At 34.1% G+C, this 27619-nt stretch overlaps 2 protein-coding genes across 10 annotated transcripts in view; one reads left to right on the top strand and one right to left on the bottom strand.

Moving 5' to 3' along the window:
* The first annotated feature begins 1926 nt into the window (after positions 1-1926).
* LOC137249371 (uncharacterized) lies at positions 1927-27498 on the top strand. 5 transcript variants are annotated; one of them, XM_067780795.1, is made up of 6 exons: positions 1927-2061; positions 2249-2457; positions 2526-2785; positions 24854-24990; positions 26083-26283; positions 26820-27498. In XM_067780795.1, exons 4-6 carry the CDS (start codon positions 24869-24871, stop codon positions 26941-26943), a joined length of 447 nt encoding a protein of 148 aa, XP_067636896.1. In that variant the 5' UTR covers positions 1927-2061; positions 2249-2457; positions 2526-2785; positions 24854-24868; the 3' UTR covers positions 26944-27498. The 5 variants fall into 5 exon arrangements, with proteins under 5 accessions (XP_067636896.1, XP_067636885.1, XP_067636905.1 ...); XM_067780784.1 differs by lacking the exon at positions 1927-2061 and having other exon boundaries at positions 2359-2785; XM_067780804.1 differs by lacking the exons at positions 1927-2061; positions 2249-2457; positions 2526-2785 and adding an exon at positions 4976-5074.
* The window catches only part of Cad87A (cadherin-87A), a 302751-nt gene continuing 284166 nt past the window's right edge, over positions 9035-27619 (bottom strand). For all 5 annotated transcript variants that reach the window (XM_067780750.1, XM_067780736.1, XM_067780727.1 and 2 more), the window contains 13 exons: positions 27037-27141; positions 23844-24443; positions 18120-18527; positions 17844-18034; positions 17459-17764; positions 16514-16691; positions 16265-16439; positions 15795-16198; positions 15558-15718; positions 15350-15451; positions 15208-15289; positions 14903-15136; positions 9035-12867 (listed from right to left, as the gene is read on the bottom strand). In XM_067780750.1, the coding sequence (XP_067636851.1) occupies positions 12793-12867; positions 14903-15136; positions 15208-15289; positions 15350-15451; positions 15558-15718; positions 15795-16198; positions 16265-16439; positions 16514-16691; positions 17459-17764; positions 17844-18034; positions 18120-18527; positions 23844-24443; positions 27037-27141 (3021 nt within the window). In that variant the 3' untranslated portion in view covers positions 9035-12792. The remainder of the gene's footprint in view (positions 12868-14902; positions 15137-15207; positions 15290-15349; positions 15452-15557; positions 15719-15794; positions 16199-16264; positions 16440-16513; positions 16692-17458; positions 17765-17843; positions 18035-18119; positions 18528-23843; positions 24444-27036; positions 27142-27619) is intronic.

Below are 27619 nucleotides of genomic sequence, written 5' to 3'. Positions count from 1 at the left end.
ATCGCAACTGATTCAGCTATCTGTTATACCCTATGGCCATCAGAGCGTTGTGTCTCCGCTTTTCGGTACACCCTGTTGCTGTAGCTAGTTATTTAAGCTGGAGTCATTGGTGCCGTATGTCGTATCGCTGTACCCGTATCCCTAACGTAATCAGCTGTTTATCGTTACGACGGTAAACCAAAACCCAATTGGTTGGATACGATACGGTTACGACTTTAGCGGCACCAATAATCGATTGCATTGATTCTCATAAGGTTGGTCGAATCAGCTGTTAAAAGTTTACCGATACGGTTACCGATAAAGCACCAATGTCTCCAGCTTTAACCGCTATACGTTTACGTTTGCTCGTAAAAAAAAGCGCTTATCCGCGCTTAGATAATGCTTAAGAGACCCATCTAGCGGCAGTGGTTAAATAACTAGCTACAGAACAGGGTGTACCTAAAATCGGAGACACAAACCTATGGTGGCCTAACATATAACTGAATCGGTTGCGATGAATAGTGGATACACACAATTTTTAGAGGTGAAACATAGAATTAGTGTTGAGGTGAAGCATAGACACATATTTCAGTTACATCTGACTATAATGCGTATTCAAATTTAAGGGCTAATTAATTAAACTTCCTTAATCCTAACGCCATATTCGTAACCATACCCATATCCATAACCATCTCCAATGTGATCGATTAATGTTGCCTTAACCTAAAAATCGTGAAAATTTCACAAAAATGAAAAACCGCAAAAAATTACAAACATATTCCACAAAAAATACGTCTCTTAGTCATAACGTATCCAAACTAATGAATAAAATCTACAAAAATTTATTAAATTCACCAACTCAAAATTTTTAATTTATGGATATGGCGAGAAACCAAAAACCAATTGGTTGTCTATGGTCAAAGAGGATAAAGAGGATTCTTTAAATGTATCCTTAAAATATATGTAAGAGTACACAAATGGGTATATAATATTCGGTTTCATCCAAACTTAAACTTCCTTATTTGTTCTCTACTGAATTCAGAACATACGACCTTATTTTAAGAAAAGTTTCTTCACTTTTGGTAAAAATTCCGAAGTACTCACTTGGATCGAGTATACTCGATACCTTTTACTGAGTATGAGTACTAGCATCGATACTTTGATCCGAGTATTTGAAATAAGTACCGGTCTCGATACTTTCTGTAAATGTTCTATCAGTAGTTACGATGTTATTAGTATTCAGCGGTTCCCAAACAATGCCATTATCTACAAATTCAATTACAATTACTATATACTCATGCGTATAAAAATTGTCTAGGCCCCAACCCGAATATAATAAATCTAGGCCAATATACTCAGAGTAATAAGGTTTGATTTATAGATAAAAATTTACTTTTACCGTGGTAACACATATCACTTTGAACAAGATCTTGATTATGTCATCCCACTTAAGTTCGAGCAGTGTTGTTAATCAAAAGTTATTGCACTGCTCTGGTTATGTGGCAGTATACGATAGAACATATTAGCAGTTTGGAAACAGATGAAGCTAATTAAGTGTACGCTTTGTTGTTTTCATAAGAATATAAAGTTAATATAATAATAAATTTCTATAGAATGGTACCGCTTTAAAAAGCTGTATATGTAAATATTTTGTATTTTTCATTATTAAGGGCATTGCAATTTAAATTACACACTTCTAATAAAAAATTTACTTGTACACAGGTGTGGCTGCTTGCTTTATTGTTGTTATGCATTTATTTAGTAGCAGCATAGTTATGTATAGAACTGCTAATATTCGCCACAACATTGTAAACAATAGGAGGACTGTAAAAGCAAACAAATTAGTAGCGGTAGCATCATCCGATAGATGCCCTTGAATACGTATACGTATGTACGTATATACATATGCAGGGCCGTAAAGAGAAAATCCGGGCCCGGGACTAAACAATTTACGGGCCCCCTATAAAAGGCTCACTTATACATTTGATTAATTTGAATTAATGACGGCTCATTCATGAATCATTATTGATGGATTACATCAAAAAAAAAAATGTTTGCCACATCAACTAAATGATTTTTGGAGTAAGAGCTGAAAATAAAATTAACACAGAATATTTACTATTTATACTATTTTATTGTAACGTAGAAATATAATTCTCTTTTAACACCCACATATTGTTTCAAATAATCTTTTCTAGTTATTTGGTAACATTTTAGTACATTTCTGATAAATATAATGATGATTATAAATGTTAATTATTCAATATAGAAGGTTCGGATACCAAAGCGTGGCTTTTATTGATTTTTTCGCTGCAAAATTTTTTATAATAATATCAAAATTTAACTGTCTTGCCAAAACGGATTCAAGACAAAGCGTGGCAAGTCCTAAAACTCGTTCTTTAGATGAACACAATCTATGAAAGTTCTGGATTCTTGAAAGGACGCTAAAGGAACGTTCTGCACTAGCTACATTGACAGGTATAGTGCAAAAGATACGTAAGGCAACACAAATGTTGGGGAAAATTGTATACAAATTTTGAACATAGATGGCATTTAGCAATTCCAATGGTGACAGACCTTTATCAAAATTTGCTTCGTAAATGTGTTTCAAGTGAATTATTTCGCATTCTTAGCTTTGAGAAACGTCCGACTTGTATTTTTCGACAAATTTTGCTGCGCTCGCCCGAACCGTAGTTTCATCCATGTCTTCAAATTGGCACAAAAAGGAGGAAAACGTCTCGCTCAAATTTCTCATAGCTGCAAATCGTTCAGTATTGCCAGTGATTACCGAATCAACGATCACCAGGTATGTATTGTTTTTAAAATCAGACTCTGAATCATCCGTAATCGTCTCATTTAAATTATCTTCAGAATGACTTTTGGGTTTTCTCTTTCGAATGTCCGGAAACTTTGGCGAGATGTTCAATTGAATAGCAACTGTTTTGCATTCGTTTAAAATTATTTCCGATTGGTTCCTGATCAACTTAAAATCAGCTAATAAGGCATCTAGATGTCGGACTCCAACATCTATCGTGGCGTCTCTAGCTTGGAGAACCGCGTTTCTTTCATTAATGGTAGTCAGTATTTTGAACCAAATTGAGGACAGCAAGAAACATGCCAACTTGTTGATGTACTTGAGAATGCCGGTAACATCTCCGTATGCTTGCGCAGTCACATTTGGCTTTTGTCTGTAAGAATATGAAGAGAGCTCGGTACATTTTTCTTGAGGATGTCCCATCGTTGTGAACTGCTGCTGAAAATAGTAAAACATTTTTGTAAAGCTCCGAAGAAAGTAATTGCAGCATCAACACCACATAAACTGAGACTGTGGGTTGCAAAAGGCGAGTAATCAGCATTCGAGTTTTTGTCGAGAATGTGACGTAGTGTCCGTTGTAAGCTTCTTTCATATTGGCGCTGTTATCGTACCCTTGTGCACGACAATCTTTTAATGGGATTTCATGTTTACCTAGAGTATGTCAAATTAGATCAGCGATTTTCTGACCAGTTTTTTGGCTACAATTCACTAAAGTCAAAAACCGCTCTTGAATTGTAAAATTTGTTGCTTTCGAATTGAAACGGAGGCAGCGCAAAATGAACGCAGTCTGTTCAACGTGACTAGCATCAGGCATAGCATCAACGGTAATAACAAAATACTTGGCTTTCTTGCGTTGATCTAATATAGTTTATCTCACGTGCTTTGCACAAATTTCTATAAACTCGTTCTGAATGTCTGGGGAAAGATAGTAAACTTGTAAACGTTTGTGCTGTCGTTGTGAAATCCTAACTTTCTCGAAATGATCTCTAAGTATCGGATCATAATGGCTTATGAGTTCTAAGATGCCCAAAAAATTTCCATTGTTTCGTTCACCAAGATATATACTTTCGCCTTTGAAAGCTAGGCCTCTTTCACCCAAAAATAAAATATTGTCCAAAATTCTATATAAAATTTCTTTCCACTTTTGAGTTTCAGTGATTAGGTGGTCATTGATAAGTGTATCAATTGTAGGCTCGTTTTGAATTAGATTTTGTAAAGATCGCAATTGAATATAACATTTAATGTGATCTTGAGTATTTTCGTGTGATCGCAGTTTATCGTATAGCTTCTTCCATACCTGGAATTTCGAATATCCGCCAGGACAACTAAAAAGTATTGCTACTGGCACTCCACACTAATCAGTCACGCTCCACTTTCTCGCCATTTTGCAAGATTCTGTTTAATACTTCATTGTTCAAAGATTGTCGTGCCTCGTCATGACAATCACATGGAAAAGTAACAGGACACTTTTTATGACCTCGACGAATTATTTCGTTGACTTTTTCAGATCGCAAAAACTCATTATTCACGGTACCGATATCGAAGTCGTTTAAATAATCCGGACTTTGATACAGAGTTGGTGGTGTTGTTGGAAGACTTTTTGAAGCTGAACCTTCATCAGTGTCACCACGAAAACTTTACGATTTCGGTTTCTTGTAATGATGTTGATGTTTTTGTTGTCTCCTCACTGTTCGAAGGCTCCGGGCAAAAAATCATTATCAATATTCCTTCCTTTTGAAATTCGGCTTAAAATTTGCACAAGGGCCAACTAAAGACCCTCCGCAATTAAAACAAGTCTTAGTACCTCTAAATCGCGGGCCCCCTGAAAAACCCCGGGTATGGCTGGACAAAGCCACTATGGAAAGTGTCTGGCAATGAGACTAGTGGCTTCTTATAACGTGACGAAGACCATATATGAAAATCAGTCTTTATAAAATGACGAAAGAAAAGTTTATTTTTCTGCAAAATTTTTGCACGATATCTGTTAAAGCCACCATTCAAAAAGAGTTTTATAATAGACCAACGATCTTGCTTTACTTGGAAGTATGCTCTGAGGAAATTTCAACTTTTATAAAATGACAAAGGTCTGGCCGTCACGTGCTCTTAGACTATTAGGTTGTGAGATCAAACTTAATGCTTAGCTTTAAACTTTCTTCGTTGATGAATAGACCATGAGATAAAAAGAAAATTGCAGAATAAGTATTTTATGGCCCTGGCAATCACCGTATAAGACAGCTGATGCAATCAACCTTATGGAAATCGGTGATAACCATGCCGTAGGTAAGCTGTATTTTTGGTTGAAGTATATAGCTGAACCTAGTCTAGCAGTTCACCAATAAATAATTATTTTCTGTCCATACTCAATAAATCGCTTGAAATAGGGGCAAATATGAAAAGATGTTTGGCATATTTTCTGCTTTTAAAATTTGTTTATGAAGAAAAAACTTTGAACCAGTGTAACCCCATTTAACACGAATCGAAAGTGATTTTGATTCAAAGGATGTGAAACTATGGAATTGGTAGCAAATTGTTAACCTAATAAGTTATCGTGTTGTGGTGACTAGTGAAAAAATACTTTTCGATTCGATATAGAACAATATAGGGATTCTGATGTAATTCAAAGAATATCAAAAAGCTGAACAAAATACAACGGACAGGCATCGCACGCGCAGCAGGAGTACTTAGGTCGTGTACGAGCTAAATATAATAAGGGATCACCAATGGAGCTTCATACTCACTGCAACATGGTTGTCGTTAAGCGTAAGAGAGTTTGAGAGGTCGCAGGTAGAGATAACCCTTACAAGCTCCTTTGCGAGAACACAACATAAGACTACTTCTACCTACCGCCCTTATGTGTTCTTATGTCCCCAGAACACCATCTACATAACGAGGCGAGAACACTCTCCATCAGGGAGAGAAATGAGATGTTACCCAAACAGTTCCTGTTGAATACCCAGAGACCTGGGCATCCCAACAGACATCTGATTGTTGAGCCAACACCGCCAAGGGGCGTAAGGAGTAATTTCCGTAAGCATTGTAAGGAAATACGACATCTGAGAACACAGCTGTATGAAGCCAAACAACACAAGCAGGTCCTCAGTGAACTCCACAAACAGGCGTCGGACCTATATGCCAGGAATTGCCCGGTGAATCCTGTACTCAAAGAACAATACCCTAAACTTGCAGAACAGGAACGCACACTCCCTAGGGAAACGCGAGTCACTCTAGCTCAACTTCGATCAGGATACTGGAAGGGGTTAAATTCTTACTTATCCAGAATCAACCCCGACATACAAAATGTATGCCCTGCTTGCAATGTGTCCCCACATGATACCACCATTTCTTCAATTGTAATTTGGAACTAACACCTCTAACACCCCTCTCATTATGGTCCACCCCTGTTGAAACAGCAAGTTTCCTTGGACTCCCGTTAGAGGATATTGATGACAATTTTTGATCGGTCACACCTATTGGATGGGGCGAAGCATTGCTACAACAAAAAGAACAACAACAACCTCTAGAATTTCCTGAAATTTAATAGGAGCTAGGGCTGTGAACTGCATCCGAATATTTCAACTATCCGGATAGACCGGATATTCGAATAACCGGATAGTTTGGAAAAAAATCCGGCTGTTCGGATATCCGGATTCACAAATAGGAAATCCGGATATCCGATGTTCGGCTATCCGGATACGTAAAAGCAAAATCCGGATATCCGTATGTCCGGATACTGGAATATAAAAGTTGAATATCTGCATATCAAAATTGAACGAAGCAAATATCGATAAATTATTCACAAAATATGTTTGTAAATTAAATTAACGTCAAAAACAAGTAAGGAAGGCGAAGTTCGGGTGTAACCGAACATTACATACTCAGTTGAGAGCTATGGAGACAAAATAAGGGAAAATCACTATGTAGGAAAATGAACCTAGGGTAACCCTGGAATGTGACTCTAGAATTTGTTTGTACGACATGGGTATCAAATGAAAGATGTTAATGAGTATTTTAAAAGGGAGTAGGCCTTAGTTCTATAGGTGGACGCCTTTTCGAGATATCGCCATAAAAGTGGACCAGGGGTGACTTTATAATTTGTTTGTACGATATGGGTATCAAATGAAAGATGTTAATGAGTATTTTAAAAGGGAGTGGGCCTTAGTTCTATAGGTGGACACCTTTTCGAGATATCGCCGTAAAGGTGGACCAGGGGTGACTCTAGAATTTGTTTGTACGATATGGGTATCAAATGAAAGGTGTTAATAAGTTTTTTAAAAGGGCGTCGGCCTTAGTTCTATAGGTGGACGCCTTTTCGAGATATCGCCATAAAGGTGGACCAGGGGTGACTCTAGAATTTGTTTGTACGACATGGGTATCAAATGAAAGATGTTAATGAGTATTTTAAAAGGGAGTGGGCCTTAGTTCTATAGGTGGACGCCTTTTCGAGATATCGCCATAAAGGTGGACCAGGGGTGACTCTATAATTTGTTTGTACGATATGGGTATCAAATGAAAGATGTTAATGAGTATTTTAAAAGGGAGTGGGCCTTAGTTCTATAGGTGGACACCTTTTCGAGATATCGCCGTAAAGGTGGACCAGGGGTGACTCTAGAATTTTTTTGTACGATATGGGTATCAAATTAAAGGTATTAATGAGGGTTTCAAAAGGGAGTGGTGGTAGTTGTATATGTGAAGGCGTTTTCGAGATATCGACCAAAATGTGGACCAGGATGACCCAGACCATCATCTGTCGGGTACCGCTAATTTATTTATATATGTAATACAGTATTCCTGCCAAGATTCCAAGGGCTTTTGATTTCGCCCTGCAGAACTTTTTCATTTTCTTCTACTAAATATGGTAAGTGTCACACCCATTTTACAAAGGTTTTTTCTAAAGTTATATTTTGCGTCAATAAACCAATCCAATTACCATGTTTCATCCCTTTTTTCGTATTTGGTATAGAATTATGACATTTTTTTCATTTTTCGAAATTTTCGATATCGAAAAAGTGGGCGTGGTCATAGGCGGCTATTTTTTATACCAAAACAAAATGAGTTCAGATAATTACGTGAACTGAGTTTAGTATAGATATATCGATTTTTGCTCAAGTTATCGTGTTAAAGGCCGAGCGGAAGGACAGACGGTTGACTGTGTATAAAAACTGGGCGTGGCTTCAACCGATTTCGCCCTTTTTCACAGAAAACAGTTATCGTCCCAGAATCTAAGCCCCTACCAAATTTCACAAGGATTGGTAAATTTTTGTTCGACTTATGGCATTAAAAGTATCCTAGACAAATTAAATGAAAAAGGGCGGAGCCATTCCCATTTTGAAATTTTCTTTTATTTTTGTATTTTGTTGCACCATATCATTACTGGAGTTAAATGTTGACATAATTTAATTATATACTGTAAAAATATTAACTTTTTTTTTTTAAATTTGACTTAAAAAAAAAATTTTTTTTTAAAAGTGGGCGTCGTCGTTCTCCGATTTTGCTAATTTTTATTAAGCATACATACAGTATTAGGAGTAACGTTCCTGCCAAATTTCATCATGATATCTTCAACGACTGCCAAATTACAGCTTGCAAAACTTCTAAATTACCTTCTTTTAAAAGTGGGCGGTGCCACGCCCGTTGTCCAAAATTTTACTAATTTTCTATTCTGCGTCATAAGTTTAGCTTACCTACCAAGTTTCATCGCTTTATCCATCTTTGGTAATGAATTATCGCACTTTTTCGATTTTGCGAAATTTTCGATAGTGAATAGCGATCGGAGATGAGTGCCCAGGAACCTACGTCCCAAATTTAATCAAGATACCTCAAAATTTACTAAAGTTATCGTGTTTACGGACGGACGGTCATGGCTAAATAATTTTCTTTTTTCGCCCAGATCATTTTGATATATAGAAGTCTATATCTATCTCGATTAGTTTATGCCGTTATAGGGTACCGTTATGCGAACAAAATTAATATACTCTATGAGCCCTGCTCAGCTGCGTATAAAAAGTTGCTCGCGATCCGTAGCTTTTATTTCCAATGTCAAATATACGAAATTCTGAACTGCCTTAATGAATTAAAAAAATGTTTTCCGAAGGATGTTTTAGATTTCCTTCTATAGGATGTGTGAACTTTTTTTTTGATGGCCGGAAGTACCTCACCTTGTTTTCGTTCATTGCCATATCTAAATCGAATCCCTTGATACAGAGCAGGCAGGGAAAGAACATATAATAAAACAAAGATACATTAATTCTTAAATAAATACATGTTTACTTTATTATTATGGGTTATTTTGCCGTTTTCATTTACAAAGTCAAATTTTTTATACTTATTTTATATTTTCAAGGATTTACATATTTTTACGTATTTCTTACATCTTTGCAATATAAAGATATTAGTTTTATATAAGAGAGTTTCTTAAAGTCGAATACAATATTGATTGATGGCTAGTACACTAAAGCCTAGATAAGGGTTCACAGATATGGGGGATGTACTTAGTTATGTTAAGGTTTATCCACATGGATCATTCCATACATACATATTTAATTATACTTGAAACTAGCACTGAACATTGGGCTTATAATAAAAAGTATGTTCATATTTGTCTTTAAGCTTTTTTCTTAAATATTTTGTATGGTCTTATGAAAAATATTTTTCAAAAACTAGAGTCATTTTCTAACAAAAAACCATAGAAACGCGATGTATTCTCAAAAATTTAACTAGCTTAGTAATATAAGTTTCGTTCACCTCCGTCTCCCTCGTTCTGAGTACGGTTTACGTCAAAAATAGTTGAATGTGTATGGAATGACCCCTATGTATGTATACAAATATTTATCAGTTTAACAGCAAATATTTTTTAGTAGAAGAATATTGAGCAAAAGTAGCTTTTTTTGTTTTAAATTAAATCAAAAAAAATAACTATAAAGTTACATCCTTAACAAGTGTACATATATACTTAAAAATTGCTGACCTTCTATATCTACCCCTAAATTAATTGTCAATGATAATCGATCAAGAACTCATTAGTGGCATTCATCAACTTTAAACAATGCGATTTGTCGAGATTTTACCTGGCGATAACAACGCTTACGAAATGACAATTTTATTGAGCTTCAGTGGTGAAACGATTTTAAAAGATTTTCTTAATCGATTATTGGCGAATCGATAACTCTAACGATTTAGGTATTCAGTAACCAATTTTTATCGATATTCGTTAAAACATGTTCAGCTATTGTCGCTAAATTATTAAAGATAATTTTAAGATTGCCAGCGGCATTAGCTGGAATTCCATGATTCTTCAATTTGAACTAGTAATATTGGTCAATTCGTTGGCCATGTTAGTGGATAGTACAATCAGGATCGCAAGCGAAAAATCGGCACATAGTTAAAATCTCGACGAATCGTATCGTTCAAGTTAGTGAGCTCCGCCACAGACCTTGTTTATATATAACGAGATTATCTGAATTTTCGTACTTGGGTCATGTTTACACATGCACTATTCTACAATGAGTCCACAACAATTAATGTAGGCGTTCACGTATGTCCCATTCTTAGAAACAAGATTATTAGCTGTAAATTTTTTTCGTTTCTCTTTTTCTTGTGCTTCCATTTGCAGATGACACCCAGACATCCAAAGATGGTACTGGGACTAGGAAAAAAATCAGCATCTTTGAAGCATAGTTATATAACCTATTAGGAGTTTAGTACGAAAATGAAGATAGTCTCGTTATATGTTAACTAGGCCTTAACTCCTAATCAGTAATTAAATAACTATTAGATTTCCCATATCAACTTTTTCCTTCGATAATAGGTAATTATGATCGAATTTTAGAGATGGCGATTTTCTTTTAAGATCTAGGGTGAAACGTGAAAATATAACAGCTTGTAATCTAGCTCCTAGGGATGGCACATATGTGATTGCGCAGCTTAACTATTGTGAATTTTTTGTAGATAAGTGCAGGTATAAACGTGGTCTAAAAGGAAGAAAAATGGATTCGCAGATAATGCCATTAACGCATTTAAAATATTTTATTATTGATGATAGGTTAACGAATAACGATAAAAAATGGCTACTAAATATCGAAATCGTTATAGTTACTGAACCACTAATTTAACGATAGCGAATGTCGTTAAAAAAACTTAGGTTAATTTCACTAGAGAGAGGGATTGAAAATAACCGTTATTGGTCAACAATTTAATTAAACCAAAATAATCATATGAATTGTTTTTTGAATTTCTTGAGGAAAATAAAAACTATTTTCAATTATACATTTTCAACCTTTTTATCAATGACTTAAATAAAATACCAATTATTTAATTACTTTTATGTTTATTAGTTTAACTAATTTCATCAATACAAACAAAATCTTAGAAAATTTTATTTTTTTATATTTGAGAATGTGCACTTCTAACCTTGAAGCTTCAATTAAGCTCTAAACAAACTATAGCTAAATGAATGTAATGGTACGTATAAAAACCTTTGTTAAATTAAACACAAAAAATTAATTATTATAGGTACTTAAATCTAAAAAAATAATATGCTACGGAAGAACGAGTGTACTTGAATTAATTATAAATGTATATATAAGATAACTGTTAGTTTTGTTCGTTGCAATATATAATGTTAGTTTATTGTCTCATTTTATTTTTTGTATTATAAATTTGTAATCGCTACATACATAAGTAAACATACATACTTTTATTGATTTAGCCTAAAAACAATATATAAGAATACTGCTCGCGCCTATAAACTTTGTTTTGCTTTTGAAACATGTTTATGTACTTACATTACTACAACATAATAGCGATTGTTCGTCAATCGTCAAAGCTGCCTTGAGTATTCTTTTATAATTCGAAAAAAAGTGTTGTACGTGTGTACATACTACATATACAACTGCGAGTTAAGAAATAACAGCAAAAATTATTAGCCAAATTTTGTTTGTTATTTAATTTGTTTTTATTTTCGTAAATGTAAAGGAAAAACAAACTATAACAAATTATATAACTATCTAATCCAAATTCGAAAAGGGTAATTCGAATATTCAAACACCGAAGGTTGTTGCTTTTTCTCTTTCATAACAAAAAATTACACTTTATTTTCGAAAACTGTGAAAACAATTTCGAAAACGTTTTCGAAAAATCTGAAGAATGTTTAAAATTTTCTTGAATATAAGAATAAAAGTTTCCACAAATTTTTTCGAAAACGTTTTCGAAAAATCTCAACAGTTTTTAAAAATATTCCATTACAAAGTTTCAAATACTTTGCATGAGACAACTTCTTATATCCTTCGAAAAAACAAGTTTTTTTTAAATCAATGCGAATTGCGAAAGAAACTTTACTTTAAAATATAAAGGTAGTAAAAATGAAGGGGACTACGAAATTGCATACATAAAAGTTCTGAATAAAAATTTGGAAATCCTCATGAAGCTTTTTAAAAATAACAGTTTTGCGAAATTGTTTAACCACGTTTTCGTTATGCAATTTCTTTAAGTTTTTTTGAAATTAACGGAAACAAAAACCAAAAGAAAGTAACTACTGAAATGTAAATCAATTTTGCTGCTATTTTATTACGCTCAGCTGTGTTTATATATGTATTCTTGAAATAATTTGTATATACATATACAAATTTTGTTGGATTTTTCAATGTCCGTTCGCGTTGCTAATTAACTATTTGTGTTTGTTTTAATATCTTCACGTTTTCCTTTTTAGTTTTTTAAATGCATTTCAAATTATGCCACGTGACGGTAGCGTGCTACAAATTCTATTAACTGCATACATAGATAAATCTAAGGTACCGAAATGGCCAGGTTTTCAGCACTATGGCATGCATTTATAATGCTACAATTACAAAAAAAAAGTTCCAATACTTCGCAAAGTTTAATACAAGTTTCGGCAAAAAAAAAAAATTATTTAAATAAAATTATCTCGCTAATTTAAATTAAATGCCAACGTTTACAATCTATACATTTACACAATCCATTGTATACGATGCATGAATTGAATTTTATATAAGCTCTGCCACAGCATCGTCGCCTTCACGTATGGGCGCTTGGAATGTGGAGCCAGTAAATTCATACATCTGCAAGGAAAAAATGAAAAAGTATATATATTTTTACAACAAGAGCAGAGCACTTCATAGTTTTATAGAGAAATAAAATTTTCTTAACTACTTTTCACCTTTTCGCAAGTAACTGTTAAAAAAATGACCGGTTAAAAATATAATCGGTTAAAAACATTTAACCGGTTCAAAAAAATTATCTCTTAAAAATATTTAGCCAGTTCAAAAAAAATAACCCGTTAAAAAAGTTAAACCGGTTCAAACAATAAACCAGTTAAGAAATTAAACGTTTAAAAACAAAAGTAGTTGAAAACAGTACCTTTTCAGAACAAGAAGTTGGTTTAAAAGAGTGGGCGTTTCAACAATGCAAACGGTTTAAAAAATTAAGCAGTTCAAAAAACAAACAGGCTAAAAGAATATCGAGTTAGAAAATATATGAATCTGTTTAAAAAAGGTAAACACTTTGAAAAAAACTAGCCGGTTCAAAAAAGGATATGTGTTTAAAAAAATTAACCGGTTAAAGAAATCGGTTATAAAATATAACACGTTCAAAAAAGTTACCCGTTTAGAAAAATAAGCGGTTTAAAAAAGTAGATTTCTCAAAACAAGTAAGTAACTAGTTCAAAAAAGGAAGCGTTTTAAAAAAGAAAACGAGTTTAAAAATCAAACAGTTAAAAAAATTAGGCGGTTCAAAAAAGTAATAGGTTCGAGAAAGTAACCGGTTCAAAATAAAGAGATCTGCTAAAATGTTGCCGATTTAAAGCTTATAACCGATTTACAAAAGTAATCGGTTTAAAAAAAAATGGTACGGTTAAAAAAATAAGCAGTTTTAAAAGTATAACCGGTTCAAAAAAGAAACCGATTTAGAAGAAGTAAATTGTGTGAAAACCAATCGGTTCCAAAAGGAAACTGAACTAAAAATTAATCCGGTTAAAAAAATAAGCGGTATAAAAAAGTAGAATTTTCAAAACAAGTAATACCTGGTTCAAAAAAGTAAGCGTTTTAAAAAAGAACACGAGTTAGAAAATTAAACGGTTAAAGAAGTTAAGCAGTTCAAAAAGTAACCGATTCAAGATAAAGATGACGGTTAAAAAGTTGGCGGCTTAAGGCATATAACCGATTCAAAAAAGTAATCAGTTTAAAAAAATTAAACGGTTAAAAAATAAGCGGCTTAAAAAATATATCCGGTTCAAAAAAGAGACCAGTTTAAAAGAAGTAAACTGTGTGAAAAACAATCGGCTCCAAAAAGTAACTGATCGAAAAACTAATCTAGTTAAATAGAACTAGCGATTAAAGGAAGTAACCGGCTTGAAAAAAGTAAAATGTTTAAAAAAGTAACCGACTTAAAAAAAACAACTGTCATCAATATAGATTTCCGTTCAAAAAGAGTAACTGAATCCACAAAAATAACCGATTCAAAAAAAGTAAAGGCTTCCAAAAAAGTAACCGGTTTAAAAAAATATATATAATCAGTACCAAAAAACTTCCGATCACCGGTTAAGAAAAAAGACAAATTTCAAAAGGAATCACCGGCAATAACGATATATATTGAAATGATTTCGAGAACAGACGCAAAATAATGTCAAAATTAGTCAGTAATGTCGAATTGGTTGCAAACCACGTTCACGAACGGATATTAAAATCATCCTAAAATCTTTCCAGCTTTGATATTTATTTGGTCCTGAAAACTTCTCGATTAAGTAATGAAAATAATGCTGAAATAGTTTTGCAAATAACTGGCAATGTTTCCGAACTCGTATTCAAATCGTCTCTAAATAAAACACCTAAAATTATACCTAGATAGGTGCAAAACCCATACTGTCTTAAGTCTTTGACAAAAAACGAATTTTCAATCTTTACCCTGACCGCCTTCACCGGCAACGATATCGTAACGTACACGAAATGTGTATTCGTACTAAACTTTTCACATTTTCGAACTTAAAGAAAGGGTTTTGTTTCTTTTTATACTCTGGCGACTAAAACCTTATCTGATTATCCTCTTCCCAAAAAAGTTTTATTGGAAGAAATAATTGAATAAATAAATATTTATACAAACCGATGGTGCTCGATTATTTCGTAACGTCGCATAGTCGGCAAATTCACTTATGTGAGCATCGTGATTTCCACGTCCAATTGCATTGTCATTATTATTCACATTATTTACGCCACCAATATTGTCACCATTGTGCGCAGTTGAGCTGCTCAGACCATGATTACCGTTACGTGGTTGTATAGTTGCATAGGTGTTATCGATAACACTATGATGTGGCACATGATGCTCCAGTTGAGTCTGAAAGAAAAGCAGAGCAAATTTATAGCTTTGAATATGAAAATGCATATATATTTATCTACCGCACTTACTGGTGAATCTGAATTCGATATATGATCGGGTTCAGAGAAGACCTGCATAGTCAACTCCTGCTCTTCGTAGAGCTTAAGTTTTCTGCAAATAAAATTAAAAATTACTTAAACCAAAATTTAACTGCAAATATTATGTACTCACTGCTCTATCCAAAGAGGATTCTCTGTTGTATTTAAATCTTCAATGATTTGCTTTTTGATTAAAGCTTCTTTGCGGCGATTTTCAACTGGCACAGAAAGATTCCTGTAAAAAAATAGAAATCGTTATATACGAAAATCAACATTTAAAATAAAAAATCGCACATCCATATTGAAGTTCACTATAATTTACGATTCTCATTATGACTTACCAATGCTTTAGACAACAGCATAATACAATAATGCTTATTACACCAACAAAGAGCACAATAATTAACGCCACCAAACCGGCTACAGCCAAATCAAATTCATCCTGAACGATAGTGATGTAGGCGGGCACAACATTCTCAATAGCAAATCCAGCGTAATAATCCTAAAAGAAAATCAAAATTATATAGACATATTAAACAAAATTATTAAAATTCAATCTAGTCTGCTGCTCCACTCACTCTCAAATAATCATAATTTGCATCGATTACTTTTAAAATCTCATCCACAGCCGCTATTTGTTGTGTGTGCGGATCGACTGCATGGAAAAATAAGTCACACCAATCCATACGTATGCGTCCCATCGCATCAACATGATAACGTATCTCATCGATTATGATGCGATGTTGCGTGGCATTGCGCAATTCAGCAATAATTTCTTCATGCTCTTGATGCACTTCCTCTGGCGGACGCGACAATATAATACGTACCAATTGTGTTGAATCGAATACCCATACAAAAACTTTAGTGCGCGTTGATTGTTGTGGTTGTTCTAATTCTTTCGCAATTATTTCCAATTCGAAACGATCTTGGTTATATTCGGCCATAAAAGCAGCAGTTGTGATGCGTCCATCAGATGATATGGCTACACATTATAGAAGAAAATATTGATAAAATTTTTGTTTCCATTCACTTTTGTTCCTAAACTTACAAAAAGGACTTGGCACAATAGAGCCGGTTGCTTTAGTAGCACCATATTTATACAAATTAGAAGCCACAATCATATACTCAATTTTGGCATTCTTTCCTGCATCTGCATCACTAGCATTTACTACGGCAACAACGCTATTGACAGCTGCTTTAGCATTTACACCCGCATAATATACCTTAATAAGGATATATATATATATATATATGTAGATAAAAGTATATGACAATGCATGCTACTTGTATTATTTACCTCTTTTTCGAAAATTGGCGCATTATCGTTCTCATCGAGTACTGTTATCCATACTTTAGCGACAGTGTTGTCACGCTCGAGACTCTTTATTGAAAATGAAGCTCGTTCCTCTTCAGATATATGCAAATCTGGTTTAATACTGGCGAGTATGTAGAGTGTATAGAAGTCGATGTCTTCCCTGTAATATAAGAAATGTATCATTATGCAACGCTTCGCATTTCATCACTTCTGTTATAGTTGTATCATATCACATGACATTATCATCACAACTTTATTTAGCCTATCATTTCTCATCACATCAAATCTATATCTATCTAAATATTAATCAAAATCTTACCTCCACTCATCTAATATATGTAGGTATATCATACAATATTTCATCAGTTAAGGCAATCTCTTCATATCCAATAAAACTACATCATATCAAATCAATACATATAATGTCACATCAAGTCTATATTTCTCTATGTATATACATACATATATCTACAACAAAATTTCGCATTATTCTTCTAATGTAGTTATATCAAAGATCATATCCCAACTTAAAAAATCACATCATCTTACGTTAACAAAATAACATTAAACGACAATATATCACATCACTTTCTGACAATATATCACATCACTTATGAAATTGATTAATAAGAGATATCATAATATCATATAACATCAAATCATCACTCTATGTCAAAACACGTCCCATGCTTCTCACATCACCTAATCATCTTACAAATTATCGGTTTAGAATATAAACCTGCTAAGTAAGAGTAAAGTCAGCATAGAGTTATGATACTGCCTTTATAGCCACTACTTGCCGATATTGATACACTCTAAGTCAAAGATAAATTAAGTGAGACCACGCAATCTCTTCATCATAAAAATTACCTCACAGACTAAAACACTATTCCTTTATATGGACTCATCGCCAACATAGAAACTTACCTATCTAAACCTCTATTTGTAAAAATATCACCAGTAGCTTTATCCACAACAAAAGCACTATCCTCATTGCCCAAGAGCAAATAATAATAGACATCTCTGTTATGTTTACTACGTGTCGTTGCTTGTATATGCCCAATTTTTATATCTCGTCCCATATTTTCTTTAATAGCTATTTTATAAGGGTTCGAGACATCTGGGAATTCTGGACGATTTTCATTTGCATCGACAATGCTTATGCTAAGGAAACGTAAAGTTTCAAAAGGTGTTGGATTGCCAGCGTCACGAGCAACTAAAATTATATCATAGCTGAAAAGTAAAAGAAGAAAAATAGAGTGATAAAACGAATAAACCGAGATCTACGTAAAGCAAACTCCACTCAACTTACTTTGCGCGCTCTTTACGATTCAATTCGCGTTTGGTGCGCAGCTCACCGGTGACCGAATCAATACGAAATTCGTTAGTCTCCTGCACATTCTCATTATTTACTTGCAGATGATAAGTAATGTAGCCATTCTCATCGGTATCATTGTCTGTTGCCTTAACTGTGAGTAGCAAATAGTCGCGCTGCACAATATCCTGAAAATTACAAAAAAAAATATATATATATATTTTTTAATTGCGATTTAACGAACTCGATCAAAATACTGTGGTCCCCACTTACGCCTGGTATTTCAATGGTTGCATTGGATAGCGCCGGTATTACGAACACCGGCCGATGCTGATTCACACCCATTACCGTTATGAGTATTAGCGTTTTACTCTCCATCGCACCCGAACCTTGGGTATCACGCGCAACTACTTCCAATGCGTAAATTCCTTTTTTGCCATGCAAGCTTTGTGCTGGATAAACGATGCCTGCTTGTGCATCCAGTCGGAATAGACCTTGCTCATTGCCCCCAGTGATGAAATAGCGTACGTCACCGAATATGCCTTCGTCTGCATCGAGCGCTTTTACTTGCAGCAATGCAGCAGGTGGATTAATAGCAGCATTCTCCGCTAATGTTGAAGTGTATTCGTGCTGTGTGAAGATTGGCGCATTATCATTGACATCCAAGACGTTAATATGGATCTGAGTGGGAGCGAGATAGAAAGAGAGAGATGCAAATCATATAGAGAATGAAAAAGTGAACAGGCTGGGTTCGAGTGTATCCGAACATTATATAACTAGTAGTGAATTTAGGTGGAACTTTTCTTGCAAACTGGTGATATATGAGACTATTAGAGCAAAAGTGATGCAACCCCAGACTAAAAAAATTGGTATTGTGACGAATATTAGCATCACTAAGCTGATACTAAATCAATAATCACGCAACAATAAAAAAAAAAACATGAAGCATCCACTCGTATATACATGAACACATAAATCATCATTTACACACATATATAAACGGCAACGAAGAGATAACTCACACACAGATGTAGTCATCAGCCGAAGTTGTTACTCACACATACGCACGCAAGTTAGTCCAACAGAAAATACACCACTGTACCGATAACATCATCCCATGTATGATATAGAATCAGTAGTTTACATAAAAAGTATGGTCCTCTTTAAACATTGTCTATCTATCTATTAACCATTATCAGAAACCAAAACATTGTAAGCAAAGATAAGATTTCTATTTAAACATAAACCAAATACAAACATAAACAAAACATAAACAAAACCAAATAAAATATTATCAGCGAACAAAAGATTCCTATTCAACCATTGTAAGCATAGATAAGATTTCTACTTAAACATTATCAGCAAGATCCTTTTTTGAACATTATCAGCAGCCACTAAACAAAAGAAACCAGAGCATATAAATAGACGATTAAACATAGAAATAAGTTAGTCTTCTATTACACTGAAGCATATGAACTTCAGTTTAGAATTCATTAAAGTACATATAGATACAAATAAAGTATATTGTTTTATTTAAAATCGAAAGTACATACTTAACTCGCATATATGTAGCTCAATTACCAAGCAGGAGATACAGCAGTTCTCGAAGGCGAAACGTCTACACTTTAGTAGAAATATGCGAATGAAGCAACGGAGAGTATAAAAGCAGCACAAGCTAAGTAGTCAGTGATCAGTTTTGATTTAAATACGATATTGGTTGTGAAGTATAATTGTGAAGTACTACTTCCAAAGTAATCTAAATAAAGACCATTTTACAATACAGAATATTGGAGTGATTTATAGCGATTCGAACGTTAGCAGAAGGTTTCAAATTAGCGGAATTTCCCTAAATTCGTTACAGATTATTGCGATTTCGCCAATTTAGGCTTACAATGCGGCAATGTATACCAATAATCACGAACTTGTTGGTGATCAAAGGTTGGCCGAGTCATCCGCCAATGGTATAGTTTGACAGCTTCGCAACTTGGTATGGTGCAGTAGGTTCACGTCCACGACGCACTAGAACAGAGGGGAGGGGACATCAATCTTACGTCACTAAACACTTTGAACAAATTTAATCTATATATAAGGACTTCGTCTCTCTTCACCTCCTTGTGGAAAGAGGCAAAACTCTACACCTTTGATAAAGTTGGCTTAGATTACTTGCATGCGACTAGACTACGTTTTAAATAGCTCTACCTATTTTCAATTAGAACTTTATTGAAGCCCCGTGGTGATCAAATGTGCTTGAGTGGTACATTATTGCGCTTAAACGACTTTTTGTATACATGAACCGAATGCGTCGATTATGAAGTCAGGTACTCGAACAATTTTTGATTTTCATGTTGGGCCATGTAATCGTTTCGAAGACTTCGAGAAGGGGGAAAACTGATTGGATTAAAAACCTTTTGGAAAACATCAGATCTTTTTCCGCTAATCATATGCGGTTGCGTTTCTTTTTTCATTTCCGGTTTCGGTTTTATTTCGGGTTTAATTTGGTTCAGCTTTAGGTGACACTTCCGGTTTCTATTTTGCTTTAAATTGTACTTTGGTTTTAGTTTCGGTTGAGATTTCAGTTCCAGTGAAGAAGATTCTGATTTCGTTGGCACTTCGCGTTTCTGTTCAGATTTTTCTTCCAAAATGAATTACAGTTTCGGTTCTATATCCTCTTCGACAACGGATTTTGGTTTAAGTTCAAGCTTATCTAGGTTTCGCTTTCTCTTGGAAAATGCAGTTAAGTTTCTTCAGAAAAGTGTTTTGGTTTGGGTTGCAGTTTCTCTCCACGATCGGAATTCGCTTTCAGTTGCGGCTTTTCTACGAAAGCTGATGCCGGTTTAAGCTTAAGGTTCTTTTAGGAAACAGAGTATATAGCTTGTTTAAACAAGTATTCTGGTCTCAGTTTGGCTTTCTCTCAGCAAACAGAGTTTGGTTTCAGTTACGTCTTGTCTACTGGAACTGATTTTAGTTTTGGTTCCATTATCTATTAGGCAACCGATTTTATTTTCGGATTCTCTTTGGGGGAAGACTTTGGTTTCGTTACCGGTTTAGGAATATTTTTTTCATGTTTTCAGAATAAATACTGGTTTCGGTTTAAATTTCAGGTTTCGGTTTGGCTATGAGTAATTACTTCGGTCTAGGTTCGGGTTTAGGTTACAGATGAGGTTTCTTTTCTGTGCTACTTCCGCTTTTGGATTCGGCTTCACTACTGGTTTGGACTGCAGGTAACCTAGATTGCAGGTGCATGGTATTTGCCAAAACTCCAACTTTGCAGATAGTAGGGCAGGAAGATAAACGGAAGGAATAATCAAATATCGGGACTACTAATACGAACTGCTGTGTACTACATTCGAATACCAGAAATTCAATGAAAGCAGAATTCATGAATAGGAAATAGGGAAAGTAAATAAGTGGTGGTATAATATTAATTGGAGCGCTGTAACATGTGAACACCTAGAGTATGTGGAATATTTTTAGGCACGTTAAACAAAGCTGTTTTCGGAACCTCGGTTTTAGTGCACAGCTTTATCACATGCGTCCACTGTTTAGAATTACGTCAATATTTTTAACATACTGTAAGGAATTTAGGGAAATTCCGCTTATTTAAAACCTTCTGCTAACGTTCGAATCGCTGAACTGTCGAATAAATACTCCAATATTCTATGTTGCAAAATGGTCTTGAATATACTACTTTGGGAGTAGTACAATTATTCCACAATTATACTGCACTTCGCAACTAATAGCATGTTTAAATCAAACTGATTCGTTATTACTCAGCTTGCGCGGCTTTTATACTATCGGTTTCCTCGTTCACACATTTCTGCTAAGGTCTAGTAATTTCGCGAACTTCATGCTTGGTTACCAGCTATATACATGTATAGTTATAGTTTATGTTATAGCCATATGCGGGTGTATGTGTGTGTACCCAGCCAGCATTTTTTGAAAATTTTGATCAAAAAATATTCAAATTTTGATTAAAAACGTTCAAATTTAAAAGCATTTTCTGTTCGAATATTAGCGTATCGTCGGGAGAAAAATGTACCACAAATGTGATTATTCTTGAATAATCATTTATGATTCATATTTCGAAACGCTTTTTATTCATATTTGATATCATTGTAAAATTGAGCTTTAATTGTTTTATAGTAATATTTGACTGCTTTTCACAGTCATTTTCTGATCATATTCGTGAATATATTTCAATCGTTTTGGTTTAGATTTTTGACTCATTTTTGAATGCGATTATGATGCATTTATTCTTCATATCTCATTCAAAATAAGATACTACATAATAATCTTATTTCATCAGGGGAAGAAAGCATGCGGAAGTGAGCTATTTGAACCACAGGTCACTCGCAAACAAACTTGACCGATATTCACCTGCGACTACAACATCCAACATCAGCTATGATCGTCAATATCTTAAATTACGATACGGTACGGGATGTTGAAGACATATCCAGGTACATATGTCAAGAGAGTTTCACTTACCTGGTCAAATAGCTCACAACTTTTGTATTGTCCAACTATTATGTATTATCTAGGAAGGTGGAGAAATGGTTGGGGAAATCTTCGGGCATGAGCAGCATTTGCATTAAATTGTCTTGAAGAATGTCTTAATAATAAAAATTTTATATACATATTTTTTCTGAACTTCATGATTGAAAAAATGTGTGTATGTGAAAAAAATAAGTTTTTCAATGAAAAGTAAAATTTTAACAAGTATAAAACTCATTACTCAGTTAACAAATATAGTCAGAAAAGATTCAGAAAGCTGAATTAAAAATGATTATAAATGTTTGATCACCTAAAGTAAACACATTTGATTCAAATATGATTCCAAAATGTGATTGAAAAACTATATTCAGTTTTTGTTCATCGAAATGTGAGAATATTTGATTATTCTTTTTGTTGACTTTTATGAAATATTAAAATTTAATCATCAAAGGACTTCAAAAATGATTCCAAAACGTGATCGAAAAATGATTTTCAGTTTTTGATCATCAAAGGTATTCATATTTGATTATTTCTTTTGTTCAATTGTATGATAACTCATTATTTAGTCAGAAAGAAGAATCAAATTGTATTTATATGTAGGGAAATTCAAAATTTAATCATCTAAATGCCGTGTGGGTAGCTACTTCGGCTGATGACTACATATTTGTATGTGTGAGATATCTCTTCGTCGCCTTCTACATAAGAGTGGCTGCTTTATTGTTGTTGTGCATTTATTTAGTAGTAGCTTAGTGATGCTAATATTCGTCACAATACTTAATTTGGAGCAAGCCTTATTATTTCTTATTAACATTTATTTATTTATTTATTACTTACAGCTTATGCTAAGCCTAGCTTATAACTATATATAGTAATTAATATATAATCCAAATAAATTAATTTATATGCATTTATTGACTGCCCAAATGGAGTGAGAGATGGGTAGCAGACGAATGGCACCAATGCAAGGATTTTGCCAGTTGTATCTGACGCTGTTAACGTATTTAAAGTGCGAAAGCAACATCTGAACGGCGATGCACTTACTAGGATGAGTGATGCTTTATAGTATGAGCTTCGGCTACTTTTTGCGTACGTGGGAAAACTTCCTAATGCCAGCGTAGAGTAATCGGGATGCATGCAATGCTATTGATGATTCGAAAGTTTGCCCATCTTGCACTAGAATGGCAGTGTTCTACAGTAATTGTACAATTTGTGTTTAAATTCCCTTATGTTACTAGATTTAACATAATTTGGTAATTCATTGTAGAATTTTAATCCTTTATCCTTCTGTTCTATAAGCAGGTAGAGTAAAATCATTTCTTCTTCTTGTATTGTTCCACGCGCCTAAAAAAGTTCTACCCTTTGGGGTTTTCACATTTAAAATTTATGTGCCAAACATGTGTTTAAATATAAAATCCACAACGGAACATTTTTTTTCCCTAGCGAACTCAATCTAACATCACTGTGTAATACAAAAAAAAATCACTATACTACTCTTCCACTTACCGCTGCTGTCGCTGATTTCTGCACGGTTGCTGGTGCTTTATCCTGTGCCACCGCCGTTAATGTTATCTCACCGATCTTTTCACGATCTAGTATCGACGCATCTGCCACCATTATATTGCCGGTGTATGCATCAATGCTAAAGTATTTGTTATTCTCACCAATTAACGTATATGTAAGCTCGCCAAATGGACCAACATCAGCATCGAATGCTTCTACTTTGCCCGCCACTGTACCACGTGGTGAATTCTCAGTCACATTAAAATAATATTCTGACTGACTAAACTGCGGTTCATTATCATTTAAATTAATTATATCAACGGTAACTTCAGCGGTCGATGTGAGTGATGGAACACCGGTATCACTAACAGAAGCAATGAATTTCACCTCTTTTATTGTTTCATAGTCAATGCGTGCGTTTGAGGTGATTACGCCTGAGGTTTTGTTAATCGTAAAATATGCGTTGGGTGTAATGTTGTATTCACCAATGGTGGAATCATCATCATATGCTTGTAGTGTGGTTAATATTGAACCAATTGGTTGCTCTTCGGTCATTTGAAATTTGATTATGGGGTTTTCAGGTGTCCATGGTGGATTAAATTTCTGAAAGTAAATGCAAAAAATATTTTTTTTTTTAAATCACTAAACAACACTAAAAGTATCTAAAAAATTCATTAAAAAGGAAAATTGATGAAGTTCTTAAACAAAATAAAAATAAGTAAATAAAAAAATTTTATTTCTGAAAATGCAAAATCAAAATTAGCGATAGTAAGAAAGTAGAGAGTACGCTTGAGCAGCGCCTTTTCGCTACAAATGGATAAATTGCTGAGATCAACACTGGAAACATGCGATATATCATACGAAAAGTTCCGCATTCTTTTTATAAATGTTTTTAGTATTTTATATAAGGCAGCCACATTGAATCCACGCAAACTTGGATCAGATATAAAGATTGTAAAAGTTGACCAATTGTTTGTTTCTGTTGTTCAAATTTTTTATATCATGTTTAAAAGTTACAGATACACAAAATGCTTGGCAGATCCAGGCGTACTGGTCTCGTGGCTCATTTCTATATTGGATTCGTATCTTTGGTACTTTTTGCAAAATACTTCTTTGGTTATGTGCGGTTATCAGCGAATATAGTAGCCATGTGAGTATGATTTCTTCATTCGCTCACATCTACAACTACTCTTACTCCCAGCCACTACATCTCTATCTCTCCCAACGCAACTCCTCCAGATATACACGAGCGCAGAGAAAAATAGCAGCAACAAATTTTATCAAATTTCATATTTTAAGGAAATACTTCAATGATGTTTGTTACTAAATATATACAAACCATTCGCAAAAACGTTTTCGAAAACTGGCGGTAGCCACGGTTATACCACACACCCGGACTTGGCATGGCGTAGCTCAGGGTTATTTGTTATAAGCGCGGCCGAAGGCCGCAACGCAGAAAGGTGTTCTGCGCAAAAATACTATGGATCCGACCCCCGGTTTCGGAGGTACCCGCGGGTCTTTTTTCGGTTTTTCGTTAATATCTTTTGAACGCGTTAAAATATTTATTTTCCGCCTTCGGATTATTGTTCTCGAGATTAATACGCGTCTTTTGACACCTCACTTGATATTTTTGGTAGCGTATTAGCAGTCGACCCCTCAACTAGACTATTACCGTTTGGAGTTCTTCAAACTTTTTTTAAATATGCAGTTTTGCAGCTCAATCAATTTTAGTCCAACAACGTAAAAGTTATAGATCTCTGTAAATTTTCATAAATTTTTGGCCATTTCTTTTCCGAAAGGTGTTTCAGATTTTCTTGCATATATAAATAATTTTTAAATTTTTTATGGCGGAAAATTTAGAACAGCCTTTGAAATTGTCAAAAATCAATGCGAAGTTCGACAGACTTATAGCTTGTACTTTCGTGAAATAAAGTTGTATGGGCTTCAAAATTACATATTAAAAAAAAAAATCATAGAACTCTAAATAAAAAGTTTTAAATTTTTGTAGAATTTTATCGAATTTTCGAATTTTTTTGAAAACATTTTTGAGATTGGTTTGCATACAAAATTCAGGTTTGAAAAAAGGGGCTTGATCAAATTTGATAAAAACTGCCACAGCTTTTTTTGTGTACGCCGCTGTAGAATCGCGTAATCACGTGAACCCTGCTTAAATATTTCGTCAAGATCGGTTGAGAAGTTTGCAATTGATATGAAATACCTTGATTATTATTTAAATTTGCAGGTTTCCAATTTTGGCCGAGGAAGGTCCTGAGCTACTCACGCCCTCAATCCTTGCCCAAGCAGTGGATAATATATTATTTAGCAGTTTGGATATTATTATAGGTTGCGTAACGGTACGTTACTTCATGCCATGCAAGTTTACAATTTTCATGATATTCCTGACAAAAAATTTTATACAAATAAGCATTGGCATAGCGATACTGTAAGTGGAAAGTTTTTATTGATATATTTCAATTTCTCTACTCCATCAGCTGTCTTTGTGCGCAGAGCTTTGAACTCATGTACACCTGCATTCATATTGGTGTTAAGGCAGATGCGTCTATCCACTAACTTTTACCTTTTTGCGCTGTTCCTTTTATACACATGTGCTTACCTACTTAAGCATATATAATTTATGTTTTTAATACCACATTGTGTGGAATATTTTTTGGCGCGCTCAACAGAACTTGATCAGTGACACTGAGTTTAAGCACTGTGTTATTAGCAATGCTGCATCTGTTCACAATTATTCAATTCAATACTATTTATATCTATTTGATTAGCGGGACAGGCTCATATTGTCTATTAAAATTTTCTGCATCTGCCTTAACACCAGTATGAATGCGAGTGTACCCGAATTCAAAGCTCAGCACCTGAAAAGCTAGCTGAAGCAGTATGAGACGTTCTCCCTAATGAAACACATAGAAACGTGTTTAAATGAAGCATATTATAAAATTGTTTTATTTCTAATTTGTTTAGTAATATCTATAGAGATTTTTACAATAACTTGAAATACCATATTGTTGACACGGATACGAATACATTGCTGGAGAAAACTGATAAAGAAAAGGAACTTTTTGTGCGAAAGGAGAGTTTGGTTTAGTGTGATTAGGTACCTATAATTAGACATGGGGAATATGAATTCTCAACACAAAAAAAGGTAAAATATAAGCTATGGATGCTGCAATTAACTTACCGGCGGCGTTTTATTTACATCTGTGATCTGTATATTCAGTAGTCCACGTCCCTGTTGCACAGTGGGTGCGGTGCTGTCCGTAACCAGCACATTGATACGTATGACCTTGAAAATTAAAAAAGAAATAAAAATTTAATAATAAAGGTTATGTTTCGGTGTATTTTTATTAATTCGTGAGTACCATCAAAAACCAAAAATATATTAATTGCCTAAACTTATTTCACGATTAATCGCACGCTAAAATTAATCGACGGAGCAACTAAAATATTGATTAATTATTTATCTAACTACTCAAACAATAACACTTGTAATTATTGAATCGCTTAGATTTATTGTTTGATTAATCATGAAAGAAATTTAGTCGATTAATTGATCTTTAGCCAAATCAATTGAATAATCTCTCGGAGCGCTTGCTTGGGGTAGTCACCATTTTTATTAAACAACTTATCACTTAACTAACTTAATTTAAAATTAAGTTTTATTTGCATAGTTTTATAAAGTCGCAACTAAAATTGCAATCAAATTGATTTGTCAATAATTAAAACTATAAAATAAGTAATTTATTTATAATATATTTCATAAA

This window comes from Eurosta solidaginis, chromosome 1, assembly GCF_040869045.1.
Source record: "Eurosta solidaginis isolate ZX-2024a chromosome 1, ASM4086904v1, whole genome shotgun sequence".
In the NCBI taxonomy this organism is placed as follows: domain Eukaryota; kingdom Metazoa; phylum Arthropoda; class Insecta; order Diptera; family Tephritidae; genus Eurosta; species Eurosta solidaginis.
Note: the sequence above shows the minus strand (reverse complement) of the source record. Positions and strands in the feature narration are given on the sequence as shown.

Excerpts from the sequence above, each read along its gene's own strand:
- LOC137249371 (XM_067780769.1), top strand. The coding sequence starts at position 24,654 with ATGGATAAATTGCTGAGATCAACACTGGAAACATGCGATATATCATAC. Across the intron at positions 24,991-26,082 it reads TCAGCGAATATAGTAGCCAT|GTTTCCAATTTTGGCCGAGG; the intron begins GTGAGTATGATT and ends TTAAATTTGCAG. Across the intron at positions 26,284-26,819 it reads AGCATTGGCATAGCGATACT|TAATATCTATAGAGATTTTT; the intron begins GTAAGTGGAAAG and ends TAATTTGTTTAG.